The sequence below is a fragment of the Aotus nancymaae genome, unplaced genomic scaffold (genome assembly GCF_030222135.1).
Source record: "Aotus nancymaae isolate 86718 unplaced genomic scaffold, 86718_ANA_hifiasm-v0.15.2.pri h1tg000108l, whole genome shotgun sequence".
In the NCBI taxonomy this organism is placed as follows: Eukaryota; Metazoa; Chordata; class Mammalia; order Primates; family Aotidae; genus Aotus; species Aotus nancymaae.
In genome coordinates, this window is record NW_026988523.1 from 21,496,711 (window position 1) to 21,517,126 (window position 20,416).

At 35.1% G+C, this 20,416-nt stretch overlaps 1 protein-coding gene and 1 pseudogene across 4 annotated transcripts in view; one reads left to right on the top strand and one right to left on the bottom strand.

The window, feature by feature from the left end:
* Nucleotides 1-381: 381 nt before the first annotated feature.
* Nucleotides 382-20,416, bottom strand: part of BRINP3 (BMP/retinoic acid inducible neural specific 3) — a 523,484-nt gene continuing 503,449 nt past the window's right edge. For 3 of the 4 annotated variants that reach the window (XM_064370415.1, XM_012444699.2, XM_012444700.2), the window contains one exon: nucleotides 393-1,857. In XM_064370415.1, coding sequence (XP_064226485.1) covers nucleotides 741-1,857 — 1,117 coding nt within the window. In that variant the 3' untranslated portion in view covers nucleotides 393-740. Of the gene's footprint in view, nucleotides 1,858-20,416 lie in introns of all 4 variants that reach the window. The other variant, XM_012444698.2, reaches the window with a different exon arrangement.
* On the top strand, nucleotides 8,136-8,693 carry LOC135272317 (integral membrane protein GPR180-like; annotated as a pseudogene).

Sequence of the window (20,416 nt, forward strand, 5' to 3'; positions counted from 1 at the left end):
AAGGGAAGGAGAAAGCGAGCAAGTTGCTAAGGAAATGAAGGGTTTGCTTTATCCATGATATGCCTTATTATCACACCGATTCTTCTGTATGTTTGCTGAAACGTTCTGATGTTTGAGAACTGGTTTATCTGTGTATTTGAATTATAATCGTGTCTCTAGTACTGGTTTCCTAAATACAGGTAATAAACATACTACTGCCGTTGCTCCGTTAATCATAAAAAAAAAACTGAATAAGTGTTCTATCTAGTTGGGTTTTCCATAAAGATAATTGAAAGAGACCTTCAAATGTTTCCATTAAAAATCTTGGTGAATTTTCCCCAGGTTCTAACAAGCTGTATCAAAATAGAACTCATTTCATGGAAAAAAGGAATCCCACAGCACTTCTTTTTAATAACTGTTCAGCTACAAAATTTTATTGGTATCATTTTATGTTCCCTCTAGAGGATGTAATGCACAAAAGCATTGCCACGGAACATATAAAATTACAAATGAAATTTATTGTAAAAAGTAGAATGTCTTCTAGACTGGTGTCAGTATTTATTTCATTCATAAACCAAAACTGCAGTATAATATATTCATTGTCAGCAAGTTCATGTGTGTAAATTGCCATCCAATGTTATTGACTGATATAAGACAGATATTGAAAAGACAATTTAAATTTACTCTTCCAAACATAAACTGTTCCACAAAAGCACTGTAAAAACTCCTTCAAGATTTTGGGTTGTGCTTGACATTTATGGTTAACTACATAATTTGGTTGTGTCATAATCCATTGTGTTTGGCAATTTGGCATTAAACGCCTGCAGAGCAGATTGGATCCTCACCACCTCACTAGTAGACAGCTTGAGTCTATGACGAAGCAAGCAAGAGAAAAGATCTAGACGACGCTGACCAGGTGGGGAGAGTTTATTTACACGGTCTCTGATCTCTAGTAGTTGCAAAAGTGCTGAGTCCTGGGATCCCTGAGTATAGGGGTAGTCCAGCTGCAAAATCAGGTCCCGAATTGCTTCAGGGTCAAAGTGCATGCTGTAGCCAAACACTTGAATGTTATTGATTTTCATATAGCCCAGGTTCCGGGAAGGGTCAATAAACTCCAGAGGTTCGTAGTAAATGCTCTCATTGCCATTGGGGCCATTGGACTTGATGCGACTCCGCAGGTAGATGTGTACTGTCTCAAAAAATGTCTTCCATTTGTTCCCCAGAGTTAATGTCCAGTTATAACACTGCAAGGGGAGGTCCAACTTAGTCCGCTCCCAGTCAGGAAAGCTGTTTTCATTTACAGGCATAAACCAGCTCTCAGAGTGGCTGCCTCCGAAGGGATTGATGTAAACAGCCAACACTGGCTCCAAGGTGCTGTTTTTAGTTAAGCAAATCTGTAAAGAGAGACCCAAAATCATATGGACCAGACTTGACTTGTACTTATTACTCTTCAAGGTGAGGAGCATCCGCTTACGCCAGGAAGGATCAAACCAGCTATTGAGGCGCATGTCATTGCTGATAAAAATGGCATGGACTTCTATTCGTCTGTCCATCTTCTGCAGCAGGTATTTCATCTCGAGATCTTGCAGGTCAGTTTCAAAGCCGATATAGTGATCGGTAGACTCGGCGACTTCAGGCTTGCAGAGGCCCTGGCTGAGCATGTAGCCCGTGTTGCAGGTGCCGCAACGGGTGCGGTTGTCTGGAGCGCATGTCAGGCAAGCAGAGGCGTCTCCCACCGTGCAGGGCAGGAACGCGGTGCAGACCACCTGGTCGTTCGGACATGTGCACGAGTGCGTCTCTTCTGAAAAGCTGCCCAGCAGGCCGTTCTCATTGCAGTAGAGAAAAGACTGGATGCGAGTGAGCCAGTAGGTTGAGGTTCTAGAAATACAAAACAAAACGAATCTACATAAATACAAAGACATGTTGTGTACTGCAGTAAACCTTAGTTCAGAAATCTTCACTCTCATTTCTTCAGGTCATCTCCAGGCAGTAATTTAAATGAAATAAAAGATTCACAGAGCTCATGATTGGAATATATAATACACACATACACACACGCACACGCACACACACAAGTGTGTGTATTCCATTTATCACTGCACAAAACAAGATTAGAGATATACTTGATCTGAACTGCAATGCATTTCTAAATATGTGATATCTTCTAAAGAGATTGCATCCTATCTCATTAGTGCACATGGAAGCTGATTGTAAATAAAAATACATCAGTTATTGTTTTTAGATGATAACCAACAAGAAAGGTAAGTGGTTTTATCCTATCTATAGGAGAATTAGAGCATACAGTGATTGTTCATTCATTTACTCTTACATATATAGAGTACTCGTGTTGCAAGAAGCATGAATAGAAAGTAAAAGAAAAATGAAAGAAAAACAGCTCTAAATTGTCAATCAATGTATTCAGATGCTAGGGATTTATCAACATTGAAAGAACAAGTACCCACTCAAAGAGATGATATTATTAAAACATGCTTGAGTTTATTCTTGCAGGCTGCTCAAGAAAATAGTTGAAAATATCTCATTAAAATCAACAAGCTCTTTCAATAAGGGGTAAGTGTGTTAGTTTAATATGTTTGATTTGAGTCATTAACTTTTTTTCTCACCAGGTTAATCATGATTCTAATTTCAAATCTCACTTTTCCAATTTTCTCATGTTATTTAAGCTACTTTGGTGTTTAAAACCAGGTAAAATAATGAAGGAAGAGCAATGGCCTTGTAGTAACACAATTCCTTGGTTTTAGCTTGTTGCTTTCTCATACTAGATGTATGATCCTGGGAAAAGTTGCATGGCCTCTATAACAAGCAGTTAGTCTCTCATATAAAAAATGGGAATAGTAGTATCTTCCATGCTGAGATTTTGTGAGAAATAAATTAGGCTCAAACTGTATGCATGTATTTAGAATACTGTACAGTGTCTGTTTCACAGTAGATATGCAACAATTCTATTTTTGGTATTCTTGTGCATTTTGCTGTTCACATTTAATACATTTGGGACTTCCTGCAAAACATATATGCTGTACTCAATCCTTTAAATATCTACTTACTGTTTTTCATGGTGCCTTTTTCTATGTAGGATTTTGTATTGCTGTGTATTTACTTATTTACACTGTTTCTCTCATTTCATATAATACTCATTTGTCAAAATCCTGTATGTTTTTTTCATAGCTATATAACCTGTGCCTAATAGAATGCCAGGAGATAACAAGCCTTTAATATTTATTGAATATTCAAAAAAATGCGTGGATTAGGCAAAGGAACATTTTAAGAAATGTATTTTTAAGTGAAATTTAAACCCTAAACTGAACATTTAATACACCTCAGAAATCCTAGTTCTGAAGTAGCAGTTAGTAAAGTAATACAACACATGTTTTGACATTTGCACAATTAAAAACATACAAAAGCCTTTCTTGTCCAGTTTCTCTAAATGCAACTGCTTTGTATATACTCAGAGAAAAGAAAAAAATAAATCAAATCTAAGGAAACCATAAAACATTCTCCTCTTAATTATTTCTTATACTGAAAATCACTGATTGAAATCTTCTTAAACCTACTAGATTCATGGTTTGACTATGTCCCGCAAAGTTCACGTGCTGGAAACTTGATTACTAAGGCAGTGATACAGGGAGGTAGTATCTAATGGAATATGTTTGCGTCCTTGGAGAAATGCCCTCATGAACAGATTAATGCCCTTTTCTTGGGAGTTGGTATCTTATAATCGACCAAGTTTGGCTCCTTTTTGCTCTCTGTCTTGCCCTGTCTTTGCCATTCCACCATGAGATGATTCAGCAAAAAGGCCCTCACCAGATGCCAGTCTTTTGATCTCGACTCTCTAGACTCCAGAAACCTGAGCCAGTACATTTCTGTTCATTATAATTACCAAATCTGTGGTATTCCCTTATAGCAGCATAAAGACATAAGCATACAGCAGCACAAAAGACTAAGAATTCATTTCTGAATTTCTCCAGATACTTTTAAGATAAATTCCCTAAAAATTCTCCCAAAAGTATACCCAGTGTGTTGTGAAATAATGTGAGGCTGTTTGGCACTTCATAAACATTGTATCAATACATGGCTGTCTCTGCTACTCTTGCTGGCGTTCCTTTTCTCACCATAGAATATATGTGTGAAAAAGCTTCCTTTTGCTGGTTTATAAAATAGCTTGATTAATCATTTCTGTATTCAGTCTTATATTGCAGATGGTAATACTACAGATTCATCATTTACAGTTACCAACATGTTTTTGCCATTTCATCCTTTTTCTCAATCACATTGTTTCCTTCTTTATTCCTTCCTTCCTTTTTCTTTCTTCTTTTTTTCATTGTTACTTCTCTCTCTGCCCTCTCCTTTTTTATGCTTCTTTATTTAGTTCTTATTTATGTATATCTAATATAAAGTATATAAAATATACATCCTATCTGGATGAAAATTATATTTTCTTCCCTGAAAACAAAGCATGAATTCCTTGAGCCAACTCATCTCTCACTGTAAACTCTAATCATGTTTCCAAATCCTAAGAAGAAAACAAAAAATGAAATGCATAGACCTAAGGCAAAGATAGAGCTCACGGAAGTAGGTCACTGTAGAAAGAATCATTTGAACACTTGAGAAAAGCAAGAACTTTTTCCAGCTCTCTGTCTTTTCCAATCCTTTGCATGTCCTGCAGATACATTATGGAAGGAAAGCGTTTCAGCTGTTGGGTTTCAGCTTCTGGAGTTTCAGCTCTTATGTATGAATATTGATGATTCAGCATACTGCCAAAGCTCTGGTACCCTGGGACTAAAGAGATAGCATGGAGATTTTCTTACTTGCTCCTTCATGTCGTTTCTCCTCTACCACCTACCTTTTGACTATTTTACTGCATTCCACAGGGAGGAAATAGATTTTTTCAAGAAATAAGATACTTAGTAATCTATCTTTTCTTTAACCCTGTTTAATCTTGGTGAAAGCAGCAGTCAAAAATAAAGAATTGTATGATAGATTTTCCACATAGTTGGTTCCCACACCCAACAAAGTAAAATTTAGCACCCCTTATTTTAATATTGGAAGTTTGGGCCACGCAATCAGGCAATAAATAAATAAATAAATAAAAGGTATTCAAATAGAAAAAGAGGAAGTCAAATTGTCTCTATTTGCAGATGACATGATTTTATATTTAGAAAACCCCATTTTCTCAGCCCGAAATCTCCTTAAACTGCAATTTCAGCAAAATCTCAGGATACAAAATCAATGTGCAAAAATCACAAGCATTCCTATACACCAACAACAGACAAGCAGAGAGCCTAATCATGAGTAAACTCCCATTCACAATTGCTACAAAGAGAATCAAATACCTAGGAATACAACTAACAAGGAATGTGAAGGACCTCTTCAAGGAGAACTACAAACCACTGCTCAAGGAAATAAGACAGGACACAAACAAATGGAAAAACATTCCATGCTCATGATTAGGAAGAATCAATATTGTGAAAATGGCCATCCTGCCATTTTTAAATCTATAAAGCAATTTATAGATTTAATGCTATCCCCATCAAGCTACCATTGACTTTCTTTATAGAAGTAGAACAAAAACTACCTAATTTGCATATGGAACCAAAAAAGAGCCTGCATAGCCAAGACAATCCTAAGCAAAAAGAACAAAGCTCGAGGCATCACACTACCTGACTTCAAACTATACTATAAGCCTACAGTAACCAAAACAGCATGGTACTGTACCAAAACAGATATATAGACCAATGGAACAGATCAGAGGCCTCAGAAGTAATGCCCATCTGATCTTTGACAAACATGACAAAACAAGCAATGGGGAAAGGATTCCCTATTTAATAAAAGATGTTGGGAAAACTGGCTAACCATAAGCAGAAAACTGAAACTGGACCCCTTTTTTACACCTTCTACAAAAATGAACTCAAGATGGATTAAAGACTTAAATATAAGGCCTAAAACTATAAAAACCTTAGAAGAAAACCTGGGCAATGCCATTCAGGACACAGGCATAGGCAAAGACTTCATGTCTAAAACACCAAAAGCAATGGCAACAAAAGCCAAAATAGACAAATTAGATCTAATTAAACTAAAGAGCTGCTGCACAGCAAAATAAACCATCATCAGAATGAAAAGGCAACTTATAGAATGGGAGAAAATTTTTGCAGTTTATCCATCTGAAAAAGGGCTAATATCCATATCTACAAAGAACTTAAACAAATTTACAAGAAAAAAGCAAACATCTCCATTAAAAAGTGAGTGAAGGATATAAACAGACACTTTGCAAAATAAGACATTCATACAACCAACAGACAATTAAAAAAAAGCTCATCATCACTGTCATTAGAGAAATGCAAATCAAAATTACAATGAGATACCATCTCATGCCAGTTAGAATGGCAATCACCAAAAATTCAGGAAACAACAGATGCTAGAGAGGATATGTAGAAATACGAATGCTTTTACATGGTTGTTGGGAGTGTAAATTAGTTCAACCATTGTGGAAGACAGTGTGGCAATTCCTCAGATATAGAATCAAAAATGCCATTTGACCTGGCAATCCCATTTATACCCAAAGGATTATAAATCATTCTGTTCTAAAGACAGATGCACACATATATTTATTGCAACACTGTTCACAATAGTGAAAACTTGGAACCAACCCAAATGCCCATCAATGATAAACTGGATAAAGAAAATGTGGCACATATATACCACAGAATACTATGCAGCCATAAAAAAGGATGACTTCATGTCCTTTGCAGGGACATGGATCTAGCTGGAAACCATTCTCAGCAATCTAACAGGAACACAAACCAAACACTGCATGGGAGTGAACAAGGAGAACACATGGACACAGAGAGGGGAACATCACACACTGGAGCCTGTCGGGGGTTGGGGATTAAGGGAGGGATAACATTAGGAGAAATACCTAGTGTAGGTGATGGGTTGATGGGTGCAGCAAACCACCATGGCACGTGTATATCTATGTAACAAACTTGTACTTTCTGCATATGTATCCCAGCACTTTAAGTATAAAAAACAAAAAATTTTAAAAGAATTTTGGAGACAAATGTCCTAACAATCAAAATTAGTTTGTATTAAGTATATTTTCACTTTGTTTCTTTTTATGTTTAAATATTAACACAAATAAAAGAAGCCACAATTGATTCACGTATATACATTGGTAAGACACTCTATTTATGGTCCACTTGGGCTAAGGATTGTGACCCCATGGGTGGCAAGCAGGTCTTCTGCTGTATTTTATCAAACATGTGCCAACGTTCCTGACATCTGCTTACTAATACTTCAGTAAACATTCTAAATAAAAGAAGGAAAATAGGAGGGGGGAAAGAAGCCAGAGAGGAACTAAGGAAAGGGGAGGGATAAATAAACTATAGTGAAGGAACAATAGGCTATGGAGGAACAGAAGAAGGAAACTAGAAAGGAAGACTTTCAAAAAGCAATTGACATGATAAATACCATGATATGAACCAGTTAAAGTATATTGGAAATCCTTATCTTTCAGGAAGTGTGTCAAAATCTTTTAGGGGAAAGAATTATAAGGAGAAAAATACCTTCCAGAGTTCACTTAAAATTTATTTGGAAAAAAATCATTAGCTAAAAAGCAAGTAATGTTTATGTCACTGAGAAATCATGTGACATATTTGAGATGTTTAGACAACTGTTTATTCTAGTCATCTTTGTTCAACCTATAATATTTTCCATTTATTTAAGATCTGCTCTTCTCCACAGGATACACATTATATGCATGTCAAAAGAGGACTAGAGTAGGAGTGTGAGTATCTGACTTTACAGTCATACTTTACCCTGTGACCTGTGACAAGTTAGTTAGCCTCTTTAACCTTGAGTGCAAGCTTTGGAATTCAAGAAAACATTTGTTCAGATTATGATTCTGCATGACTATGGACTATGTTTGGCTTTCTTAGTCCCGATGTGTTAACCTGTGATTTCACTTGCTGATCTGTTGCCAGGATGTAAGGATGTAACATATAAATCCCACCAACAGCAGAGTCTTACACTTGGTAAATGATCATAATGAAACAATATGAATGAAATGTTTGACTCCAAAATTTTTCTGTTTTGAATGAAATCAACTTAAGATATGATCACTTCTCTCATTAAAGATGTTAGGTATGTTATACCTACTTTTAAGTCTATGCATGGGTTGGCCAACAGTCAGAATGAAGCCTCAAAGCAGACCTCTCCAGTGGGATTCCACCCCTGCATCCACTGGCACTGCAGTATTCATTGTCATGACACAGAGTATTTTGATACTTTGGGAACAACTTGAAGATACCAGTCACCATAGCTACCATTCATTCACACAGCTTAGCAGGGATCCTCCTAATCATTCTAAGAATTTGCCCAGCATTGTCATTAGGCGGTGGACTCTGTGAGATCATCACAGTGGAGAGAAGTACACTCCAAAGGGGGTTCTACACCACATTTGCCAAAGGCTGTACCTTGTGGTTTTCTGGCTATCAGTTCTTGCATGCATTTCTGTCATTTTTAGTGACTACCGAAGAGACAAGGTTATTACAATAAGTGTTATCATTTGCCAGTCCGTTTCCATGGTTATTCTCTACAGACTCTTTCTATCTCACAGGCTATACTGGAAAATTTCTTCACTTTCCTCAGTAGCACAACCACTGACCATATCATCTGTAAACAAAATTCACCCTCATTCCTGATACTTGATTTTTGTTGAGAGGAAAGGTGAATTGATTAAGAGTGCAATAAGGATCCAAAAATAGTGACTGTTTTTCTTACATTTAATGTGAAAACTTGAATGATGAAAGCAGAGCATGCTATTTATATAACCGCATTTTAGCAGTACCAACACTGAAAAAAATAGGTAATAAATGTTTTGAAATATGCTTAAACAACAAACTTTGAATAAAGTGTTGTTATAAAATGATTGAAGCAATTTCTATATGGAAATAAATGTGAAAAATAACTATAAAAATGCTAGGTATGATTGATGAACCAAGTTCCCGAGCCCCACCCCAGACATAAGAATTTCTAGGAGTAGGTTTCGGGAATCTCATGTTAAAATATGCAGTCCTAGAGAACTGTTGTGTATACACAGTAGTAGCAAGGTCCATTATGTATGTCAGTCAACACCCAAAACTGTTGTTAGGGATTCCTGAAATACCAGCTCACTGTCAATGTGGAGGAATATGTCTCAAAGAAGATAAGTTGAAAGTTCTGTAGAGACGAGGACAGCATCAGATGGCTTTTAATTGACATGCATTTGGGGGCTCTGTGGCAACTATGTACAATCAAATTTGTAAACTCTAGTAGAAATGTTACACATAAGAAGAATAAGCCACACACTAAAGGCTGCCATAATAGATCACTTCTGTTCTGGTCCAGTAATGTTAACTGTTTGGTGAACATCTCTCATGTCTGGGCCAGTCACTTTGTATTCTTTTTTTTTTTTTCATCTCCTTTCAGCAGTTTGAAGATGCCAACCCCATTTTAAAATTTGAATATGACTGAACCTTATCAATTTTAATGACACACAGTTACATGTGTGTATGAAGACAAACTCAGAGGAGAAAATCTAAATTTTATTTTTTAATATGTGTTGAAAGTATTGTTTCACAGGATAACGGCGCGGGTGGGGCGGTGGCGGCAGATGGTAGGACTTAACAAATAACCTCAGGGAAAACAGTCATTTATTGTCATAGCAAGACAACACCAAAGACACAGTAACTTTTATTTGTGATGTAATGTTTAGGTTCTTGAGTGACAATGCACCATATTGGCTTAAGACCATTTTCTTAGGACTCAGACTGTCACTTTGAATTCTGTTCGTTTACCTCATTGGGAAAACAGGAAATAAATATAGGGTTGTTCTAAGAATTAAAGCACAATTGCAGGTAAAGCACTTAAAAGAATGCCTGTGTACAGAATAAACAGGAAATAAATGTAAACTCCTATTCCTATTAATATGAATGTTATTCCTACCCTCATCTTTTAAATAAATATTGTAGGCATTTTCTTTATTGTAGCCATTTGTTTCTTCAGAAGAGGGAACATTTTATTTTCTCTTCAACAATTCATGCACTCATGCATAATATTACACTGTAGCCCTGTGTTTCATCTTTTTAAAAATAGATGCCATTTTAATAACATGATCAAGAATGTATTTAAATGGACATGTATGACCTCTTTGTGTTGCTTTAAAACCCTCAAAAATATGCAAAACAATATTGCTCAAATTCAGGACATGTATTTTAGATGTGTAATGCTTTGCACTGAAGTATTAGAACACATGTTGATAGAAAAACAATTACCTCGTCTCATGGTTAAATCCTCTCTGAGCAGTAATAATCTTATTTCAAAGGTCCCTTATTCCAACCTTCTAATCCTTTATTGCTCTCGAAATCTCTGCAGTGTGGATCCAAACTTTAAAACCTAAACAATATAATTTCAGAATCTTTTTGAAGTTAAAGATTAGCTTATTTTTTTGGTTAGGCCATTTTATTTCAGCCTTCATAGATTTGTTATTCTCAGACAAATACTTTAAATATAAATTTGGAATTAGGCACCCACAGTCATTTAAGCAAACATAAGCTGATTATTAGCTCAGTGACAGATAAAACCAAATAAAATTCTGTCACTCTGTCTCTCTCAGCTGCTGCTCTGGCCATCTCAGTTTTGGCAGTGTTGCCTAGGGCTCATGTTGACACTACTGACACTCGACAGTCTTACTGTTGAAAATAATTTTACACTCTGAGAAAAAGAAATGTCACTTTCAAAGATCCCTCAACTTTTGAGTCTCTAAAGGAAGTACACACACACACACACACACACACGCACACTTTAATTTACTAACCTAAATTCAATTATCTACTAATAATTTTGGCTTGCAAGAAGGCAATGAGTAAGTGGGTGAAGCAGTTGAAGATGTAGGTTATATTTTAAAGATAATATTAGCTGATGTTAACATTCATTGAGCTTTTCTCATGTGCATAATAGTATTACAAGATTCTTTTATTGTCACAACTCTCACTACTCCCTGATATAAGCATGCTTATTATCCTAACTTATAGATAAGCACATGAGTTGTAAAAACTTTAACCAACTAAACGTGTCCAAGATCAAGCAGCTATTAAGTACCAGAGCTAAAAGTATATCCCTGGTCTGTATTTCTCCAGAATCACAGCTTCTTAACATAATGAAAAGATATAATCCAAATAATTTATTACTTCATCTGGTTAAGTGATGTACACAGAAAAATCTGCTTACTTTTCAGAGAGCTATAGAAATGTTCTGTCCACATTGATGCTGCATTTGATAATATAGCTCAAAAAAATCAATAGATAAATCTCTCTTCCAGTTATAACAAAAGATAAAAAGAAACACATCAACATTCAAAGTGAGAAACATGAGACACACAAAGATAAACACAATTACTTTTCTGGAAGTTAAAAAAATTACAAAAAATACATTTTTTTTTTTTTTTTTTTGAGACAGAATCTTGCTCCGTCGCCAGGCGCCAGACTGGAGTGCAATGGCGTGATCTCGACTCACTGCAAACTCCGCCTCCTGGGTTCAAGCAATTCTCCTGCCTCAGCCTCCCGAGTAGCTGGGATTACAGGCATGCGCCACTACGCCCAGCTAATTTTTGTATGTTTAGTAGAGATGGGGTTTCACCATGTTGGCCAGGATGATCTTGATCTCTTGACCTTGTGATCCGCCCACCTCGGCCTCCCAAAGTGCTGGGATTACTGGCGTGAGCCACCGCGCCCAGCCTCTTACAAAAAATACATTTTTAAAATTAGCATACACCTGCTATTTTCTGTCAAAAATTACTGTTAAATATAGTTTTCACTAAATCACATTATACATTAAGATAAAAATGTTTAAAAAGCATTATACACAAGTTCAGGCTGTTAAGTGGTTAGTGTGATTGAGGAATATTGACACATGCAATTATTTTACAAATATGAGCAATCAGTTCTCTCCCAAGATCTTTTATAACATCCTGGTATTCACCCCCCATAATATTCATTTTAACAGGTCATTATTATCAAATCGCATACATGACTTGTATCCTGTGAGAGAAAACAATTACACACACACACACACACAATTATATATATACGTATATATATTTCACAATTTTATTATAAAATACCTAAATCAGTTTATAGTGTTTATGCTTAAATCTTTGAATTACAACCTTCAAAACTTTTTGCTCTTAAAATCTCTGCATTATGAATTCAAATTTGAAAATCTAAACAATAAACTTTAAGCTTTTTAAAAGTATAATATGATTTAAAGAAGGTAATTTTATTTCATCCTTCATAGATCTGTTTATCTGTGACCCTCTAATATTTCAAACTGAATATAAATTTGATAGGAATAAATACATTAATTAAGCTAGAGAGGAAGCTAGAAAAGCAAATTCAGACCTAAACTAGAAGTGTCCCTTGTTGTAAAAGATTTTTAAAAACATATATTTAATATTGTTTTCTTACTGCCCAGTGAGTGGTAGACATTTTAAAAACTAGACTTGTTTTCATAATATGTTTTTCTTTAAAATATGTTTCATGTCCAATTTCCCATCAGTTTAAATGCAAATCAATAATTTTTTGTTGAACATTGAAAGCCTGAAAACAAATGAAATTGTATCACTTAAATAATTTAATAAAATTTCAGTGTGCTTCCAAAAGTGGTACAATTTAGCATCCCTCCAAACCAAATTTCTTTGGACTCACTATTTTGTCTCTTTTTACAATCATTGTTGTCCTCAATGAATATTATTAGGTCATCCCTTTGTGTCTTATTTAAAGTAAGAACTTGGCTTCTGAAAAGCCTGAATGTAGGTTTAAAAATAATAATAATTGTATTAGGTTTGTATTGCCAAGCTAATCAACTTAAACCGATCAATTTCTGATTGCATGATACCTTAGTATCTTTCATATAAAAAAATATAAATTCTTCTGCCTAACGCGGAAGCCTTTACATTCTGACAACCTCTAGCTGTAATTACTCAATGAAATATTTTCCCCACTTACAAATCTGCCTTGTTACCCTTCTAAGTATGCCATGTACAATTTCAACAACATGGAATTTTCTTTTACAGAATTGAATGTCTTTTTTCCTCTGCTTAGCTAGTTCAAGATTTAAATTAATTTTTTCTACCCTAAATGATCTTCCTTAACAAGCTAACTTACAATGACTTACTTTTTTGAACAACTGTATTAACTATCATCTATATTACTGTATTTGTAATTAAGCCCTCTATAGCAATATAGTGTTGTATAATAGATTCTTATCTTGTGATTTCCACTAAAGTATACCATTCCTGATAGTTTCTGTGTTTATCTACATTAGCTTTCATAACTGAAATATAATCTCTGAAGAAAGAAGAAAATGTATGTTGTTACATTAGAAGTCGTAGATACTAACAAAGTGCTTTTCCTCCCAACCCCGCCAAACAAAACTGCTAGACCCCCCAAACAAAATTGCTAAACCCCACCAAACAAAATTGACGTGGATTTATGTTGGTGAGAAAATGTAACAGTGAAAACTCTTAAAAACTCTCCACTGGAGAAAATCAAATAATTATGGCACTGAAATTTTTTAATGAATTTATGAGCTGGAAAATCATAATCTAATTTCTGGTATTGTAAGTCATGAGACAGCTATGTCACCAAATAACAATACGACATTCTAGAATCTATATTATTGTTTAGGATTTTGATCGACTAAAATGTAATTTCAAAACTGATCATCTTTAAAATGCTAATGTAGATGGAGATACTAAAGCTCAATAGTTGTCAGAAACTGGGCCATTAAAAAACAAAACAAAACAAAAAACACAAAGGTAATATCACCTTCTAGGAGTCCTGCAGAGGTAAACTTAATTTATCAAAAATGTCACCCAAGTAACAACACTCACAATGCAAGAGCTTTCTATTAACATTTTCTGGTGCTTGGAATAAAATTCTGAACTCAGAATCATAACTGCATTAACAGTGATCCCACAAAATCACCAGGAAATAATTGGTTCTATGGCCCTTACAAATGTTGCCTTTTATGAGAATAAGCAAATTGTGTGTGTGTGTGTGTGTGTGTGTGTGTGTGTGCTGCTATAAAATTTGTACAATGGCTTAAAGAATGACAATTTGTAATTTTAAAAGTTGGCTCATTTAAAATACTAATAGAAACAGTAAAATGTGGTCCTATGTGGTTCTTTTTCACATGATTTTGTTCTTCACGAAGAACTACATAGGTATTATACCTTAACTTTTTCTAACAATTTAATATTACATTATGTTTGTAGAAACAAAATCAGAATGTATCAGATGACTCTTCTAAAGACAGAAGCAATCTAGTATGCCTAACCATCTTGGGCCACATTATTTTCCAGATGAGACTACAAAAAATGATGAATTAACTTAAATTACTATCTCACATCTACATAGAAACAAATATTTAGTTTGTTTTTTCAGACAAACTTACACAATGTAGAGCATTTCCTTCACCTCAGTGACAAGGCTTCCCACTAACCAAAATATCCTGTGATTGGAGGAAAAAAAAGTCTCTTTGGATGACATCAGCAACAACACAAATCAAATGAGTATTCAAAAGACACTGTTCTCTCTTACTTGTGGGGTGAACCACAACAATATAAATGAGAGCCTTTTATCAGCTGGCAGGAAGATTAGAAACTTATTTGAAGAGCTTCATCTGTTCAGTTAGCAGGGAGAAAATCCTTAAGTTTTTTCCTTAGTGTTTCTAGTTCAGCCTTAAAGTAAATTTTGAATAGTAAATCCACTTTGAAATCATTTGAATATAAGACATTATTGGCTTTTTTGTTTACAAGGTTATGTTAACTTATTTTTATTTTTGTATTCATGTATTATTTTTATCATATATTATCTTTTGATATTAAAATGATTCTTTGGAGGATAAACGGAAAAAGCCACATCATATGTAAATAATTGCTAAAACCATGATATGAAAGGTTACATAATTTATTTCACATATTTACATACAATATGTAGATTAAATACATATCTGAACAAAAATAGTTTGACCTTATAAAATCATATATAATTTTCAAGCCAAGGATTAAAAAAAGTCATTCTGAACATAGTTTATCAGATCCTCAATATATACATACTAGAGGTCTGAGTCACAACCTCTCTCATATCCAGAGCCATCAAACTATTGACACATTCCTCATGTACACCATAAAGTAATAATCACAATTATACAACGTGATCACTAAGTTTTGGTGTCAACTTGACTGGATTAGGGGATATCCAGATAGCTAGAAAAGCATCATCTCGAGTATGCCTGTATGGATTGGTTCCAGAAGAGATTAACATTTGAATTAGTGGAATGAATAAGATGTGCCCTCACTCAAAGTGGGGAGACACCTATTCCAGTGAGGACCTGAATGGATCAAAACATCAGAGGAAAGGCAAACTCATACACACTCTCTTCTGGAGCTCGGACATCCTTTTTTTTTCCTCCTGCCCTTGGATATCAGAATTTCAGGTTCTCCAGCCTTTGGACTCCAAGACTTGCACCAATAGTCCTTCAGGTTCTCAGGCCATCAGTTTCAGACTGAGAGTTACACTATTCGCTTCTTTGGTTCAGATGCTTTCAGATTTGGACTAAGCCACGTGACTGGCTTCTTCAGTTTTTCAGCTTACAGGTGATCAACTGTGGGACTTCTCAGTTCCCATAATCATGTGAGTCCATTCCTTTAATAAATCCCATCTCATGTGTGTATGTGTATCTGTAGCTATTATATTGTCTCTGTCTCTCTGGAGAACCCTAATACAATAAAGAGAACTCATTATGTACACGACGGGCTATGACACATTTTTCATATATTAATGCTTGCTTAGTCCTTGCAACCAATATATGCGGTGAATGCTATAATTGTCTCCAGTTATGGGTGGGGAAGTTAGGTACAGAGGATATCTCATAAGTTACAGGATATGAAAATAAGCCAGAACTCATGCTCTCAACCACTCTCTTATCTATCATGTTACTGGCCCAAGAAAGGCACATAAAGTGAAAAAAAAAAAGGGAGAAAAGATATTTTTCTAGGTAATTATGATCTCACACCCTTCTTAGTGAGAGTTGTCTGAACTCTCACCTAGAGAGATTTTAGGCAGCCCAGATATGCTTTGGAAAAAAATGTGAGCTGCTATGCTTTTTCTGAATGAAGCCACACAAAGTAAGATGTAATTGATACTGGCATCTTAATATCATCATAATATTTTTATAGTTTTTCTACAGTTTAGCCAAGCACAATCTACTACAATACATATTTCATAGAGTTTGTTAAAGCCAGGTGACTTTGGGAGTCCTGCAGTATAAATGGAATTCTGAAGTGACTTGGATCAGGATAGCTCAGATCTTCTAATCAAGCTGCCTAAGCTAAGAAAGGATCAGCTCACCTCAGTGGATGTTTGCAGCCATTAGGAAGAGTTTTAGGTTACATCTATATTCCATGAAAAACAATTACAAAAACTGAATGGAAATAGGACTAAAGCCCTTGATTGTGGAAGTTAAATTATGATTATGGAAACACTTTGAATCACAATCCACGATTCTTCTAGCACAAGATAAACCTGTCAATAAACTGTCATGAATGAGTACACTGTTTTATTAAAACTTTAATTGGGACAGAAGAAGGGAATTACTTTGGACTTCATTGTAATCACCTTTTCATTTAAATAAATAGTTTATTCAAAATAGTTCCATTCTGTTTTAATCAGGAGGCCATCTTTATATATATTGAAGTGTTATAGTATCTGATTGTGTGAGGGGCAGAGTGAATCAACAGCAATGTGACATGTAATTTAAGAATGGGTGCCTTATTTGCCATTGGTTGCCTATCCAATAGTCACAGGTCCATTATTCCTGCTAACAGAACCTTGATTTTGTTCAACACAAGGTGCCAAAATAAAACAACTTTCCCAGTTTCCCTTAGAATTAGAGGTAGCTATATTACACAGTTCTGAAACAAACAGAAATTTAATGTGGGAAAGTCTTGACTTGCTTCTTATTCCTTAAATAAGTCAATAGCCATGGCTTACTCTACTTACTGCTACTCACCCTGAAAATAGACAGGGGGTTATCAAGCTGCAGGAGCCATCTTGCCATTTCAAGGCCCCAAACATAAGAAAACTTGAGAGGAAGGGAGGGTAAATAATGGATAATTGGCCCTGAAATCAAGTTGAGAGACCATGGGCAGAAATTTCTTTCTATATTAAAAAGAAAAATTAAGAACCTTCTGTGAACAGAGATTGGAGGATTGGAGGAGTATTTCAGGGTGGAGCAAACTGAATGGATTCACACACTAAATTTCAAAAAAGTGTTTAGAGGGAAATACCTCAAAAACTAAGTTGTTTTTAGCAACTCTTAAAATGAAAACCAAGCAGGCCAAATGTTTTGAACTTTTGTGGAATAAATACATATAAAGACTGAAAATCTGAAAGAGAAAGTTGAACTTATTGACTAAATGGACAGATGACTTTATTTCACCAAACAGAGTGAAAATATAGAACTTTGTACAACCATCAAAAAAGTAGTAACAACGTGGGAAAGAATGTGGAGGCTTCAAGCAGGACTCAATACACCTGAAAGCATTTTACTGTGTGTTGAAGATAAGAGACATGTAAAAAAAGTCTTTTAAAAAGTAAGTATGTTTTGAGCCTCAGCAATCCATATCCCACTGTTCCTGCAACAATGTCAAATTACTGTTGAGAGTATATGCGATTTGCTTGATTTATGAGGATATATTCTAATGTCAAATAATAATAGAATATTAACTGAAATGAGATTAAAATCATGGAATATTTCTATGCATTAGCATATTATGAATTCTTTGATCATGGCACCACAGGAGGCAAGTAGCATATCCTGTATCTTTCACAATGCTTTTTTGTTTTTGCACTGAAAAGCTTAGAAAAATCCATTTATGGTCTTGGATTGTGAAAAACAATTTGTAAATTTAAAATTACATACTGAATTTTTAATCTAATGCATACTTTTTCCTTTTCTAGAGAATCAAAAGTCTCTCTTTAGAGTCTTCTTAACGGTATTTGGATTCGTGTAAGAAATATTTTATTCCTCATTTTAGTTTATTCCCACATGTATCACTCCAATAAATGATCTGAAGCTCAACATTTTCCTAGTCCTCTAAATTGGAAGAAACCTGTCACATATATCAATGCCTTAAGTTGTTTTGGTGAGAACTGTACTGAAACATAACATTCCCCAGGAAAGAACCCAGGATTAAATCAATCCTACATTCAAGTAGTATTCAAAGCACAGTGCTTCATGTTAAAAGAAAATGATGTAGTACTTTTTCTTCACAAAGCATTGTTGAATGGCACAAACTTTCAGCTATAAAATAAACTGTGGGGATCAAATGTATAGTACAGATGGTGAAGGATGTTTTAATTAATTAGATTGTGATAATTGGTAATACTACACGGTATATACACATATCGAACTATGTAGTACACCCTGAATATGTACAAATATTGACAATTAAACATTTTGAGATAATGAAAAAACAATAATTGAGTCAATTATTCTCGCACTCATCATCCTTAATTAATAATTAATTGATTAAATAGATTAATTATTCTTCTCCTACTCCTCCTCATTCTCCCTCTTCCTACCTTCTCCTGTTGCTCATCCTTCTTCTTCCTAACCATCACTGGACACTTAGGAAATGTCACTTTCAGTTTATTATCTTTATTTAGAGAGGGTAGAGATTGTGGAACATAAAATCCTGAAACAACTTGTCAGTCCAATCAATCCATTTAAAATATATGTAGAAAAAGAAGAACATAATCCAGATATTTCACAGAATTATGCTAATTAGTTAAACAAACAGTATCTGTCTCCTTTAAGGAGACATTAAGTAAATTTCTATACGTTAAGCCATTTCCACGTATCTGGAATTACTGAGAAATACAGTTGGGTCAAAACAAGTCAGAATTAACTAGAGCTTACTCTTGTTTATAAACGAGAAAACTTAAATAGCAATAGCAAGCTACTCCAATCCTCCATCAATTAGTGGCAAAACTAAAATCAGGGTACATATTTCTATTATATTGCAAACATGAGAGAACAATGGCTGGATTTGAAATACGAAATGGGACCTGTCCAATCCATGGTTTGGGAACTTCAGAGCTGTGTGATTTGAGGATATATCACCTCCTTTGGGAATCAGTTTTCTCACTAATAACACCAACTAGGTTTTACTAGATTATCTTTAAATTTCTTTCTAGCCTCAAGAGTCTATGTTCTACCTGAAGCCTCAGGAATCCTATGCTTCTTTACTAAAAATACTTCATTACACCTGTGATATAGTTTGAATATTTGCACCCAACCAAATCTCCTGTTGAAATGTTGTCCCAGTGTTAGGATTGGGGCCTGGTGGAAGGTGATTGGATCACATGGCGGAGTTCTCATGTATGGAGTGAGTTGTCATGGAATCTGGTCTTTGAGAAGTGTTTGGCATCTCCTCCCACATATTCCTCTCTTGCGGCTGCTTTCACAATGTGGAGTGCCTTCTTCTGCTCTGCCTTCCACCATGATTGTGAGTTTCCTGAGGCCTCCCTAGAAGTTGAGCAGCAAGGACCATGTTTCCTGTAAATCCTGGAGAGCCGTAAGCCAATTAAACCTCTTTTCTTTATATTTTACCCAGCCTCAGGAATTTATAGCAATGCAAGAATGGCCTAATACAACCCCTAAAAAATCAGTACCTATAAATTAGATTATAGTAGCTACAAAAGTCTGTTAATCAGAGCTTAGTAGTGCTATCCAAGGGAAGACAACAATCTTCTGTTCTCTTCAAATATTTTAGAGAGAAGTTTGCCACACTGTGTGTGTGTGTGTGTGTGTGTGTGTTTGTGTGTATTTGCACTTTTACTGGTTTCTTATAAATACACTGTAATTATATTAAACCTAAGTAGGATTATATCACTCTTCAAATCACAGTCCTTCAATCACCTCATTTGGTACACAAGTGGAAAGTGGCACTGAAGAACTATATAATTATGCCTCCCACTACTCTCTAAGCTCACGTGGACTTCTTTCCCATTTTCTCACTCTACTCCAGCTTCACTGGTCTTTTCACTACTTTGAAGACTACACATTTGCTTCTCTATCTGAGCATTTACATGTGCTGTTTTCTATTTCCGGACCCCCATTGCTCATATATCTCTATGATTTCTTCCTTAATCACTTTTAGATCTTTAAACTATTAATAATATTTTCTCAGTGAGGCTTCTCATAGATATCTTATATAAAATATCTGGCCACTGTAACCCTCTCTGTCACCCTTCTCTGCTTTATTTTCTTATTGCATTTATTTTTCATTTTTCTGGTTTTAAATGTATCTAGTAATTAG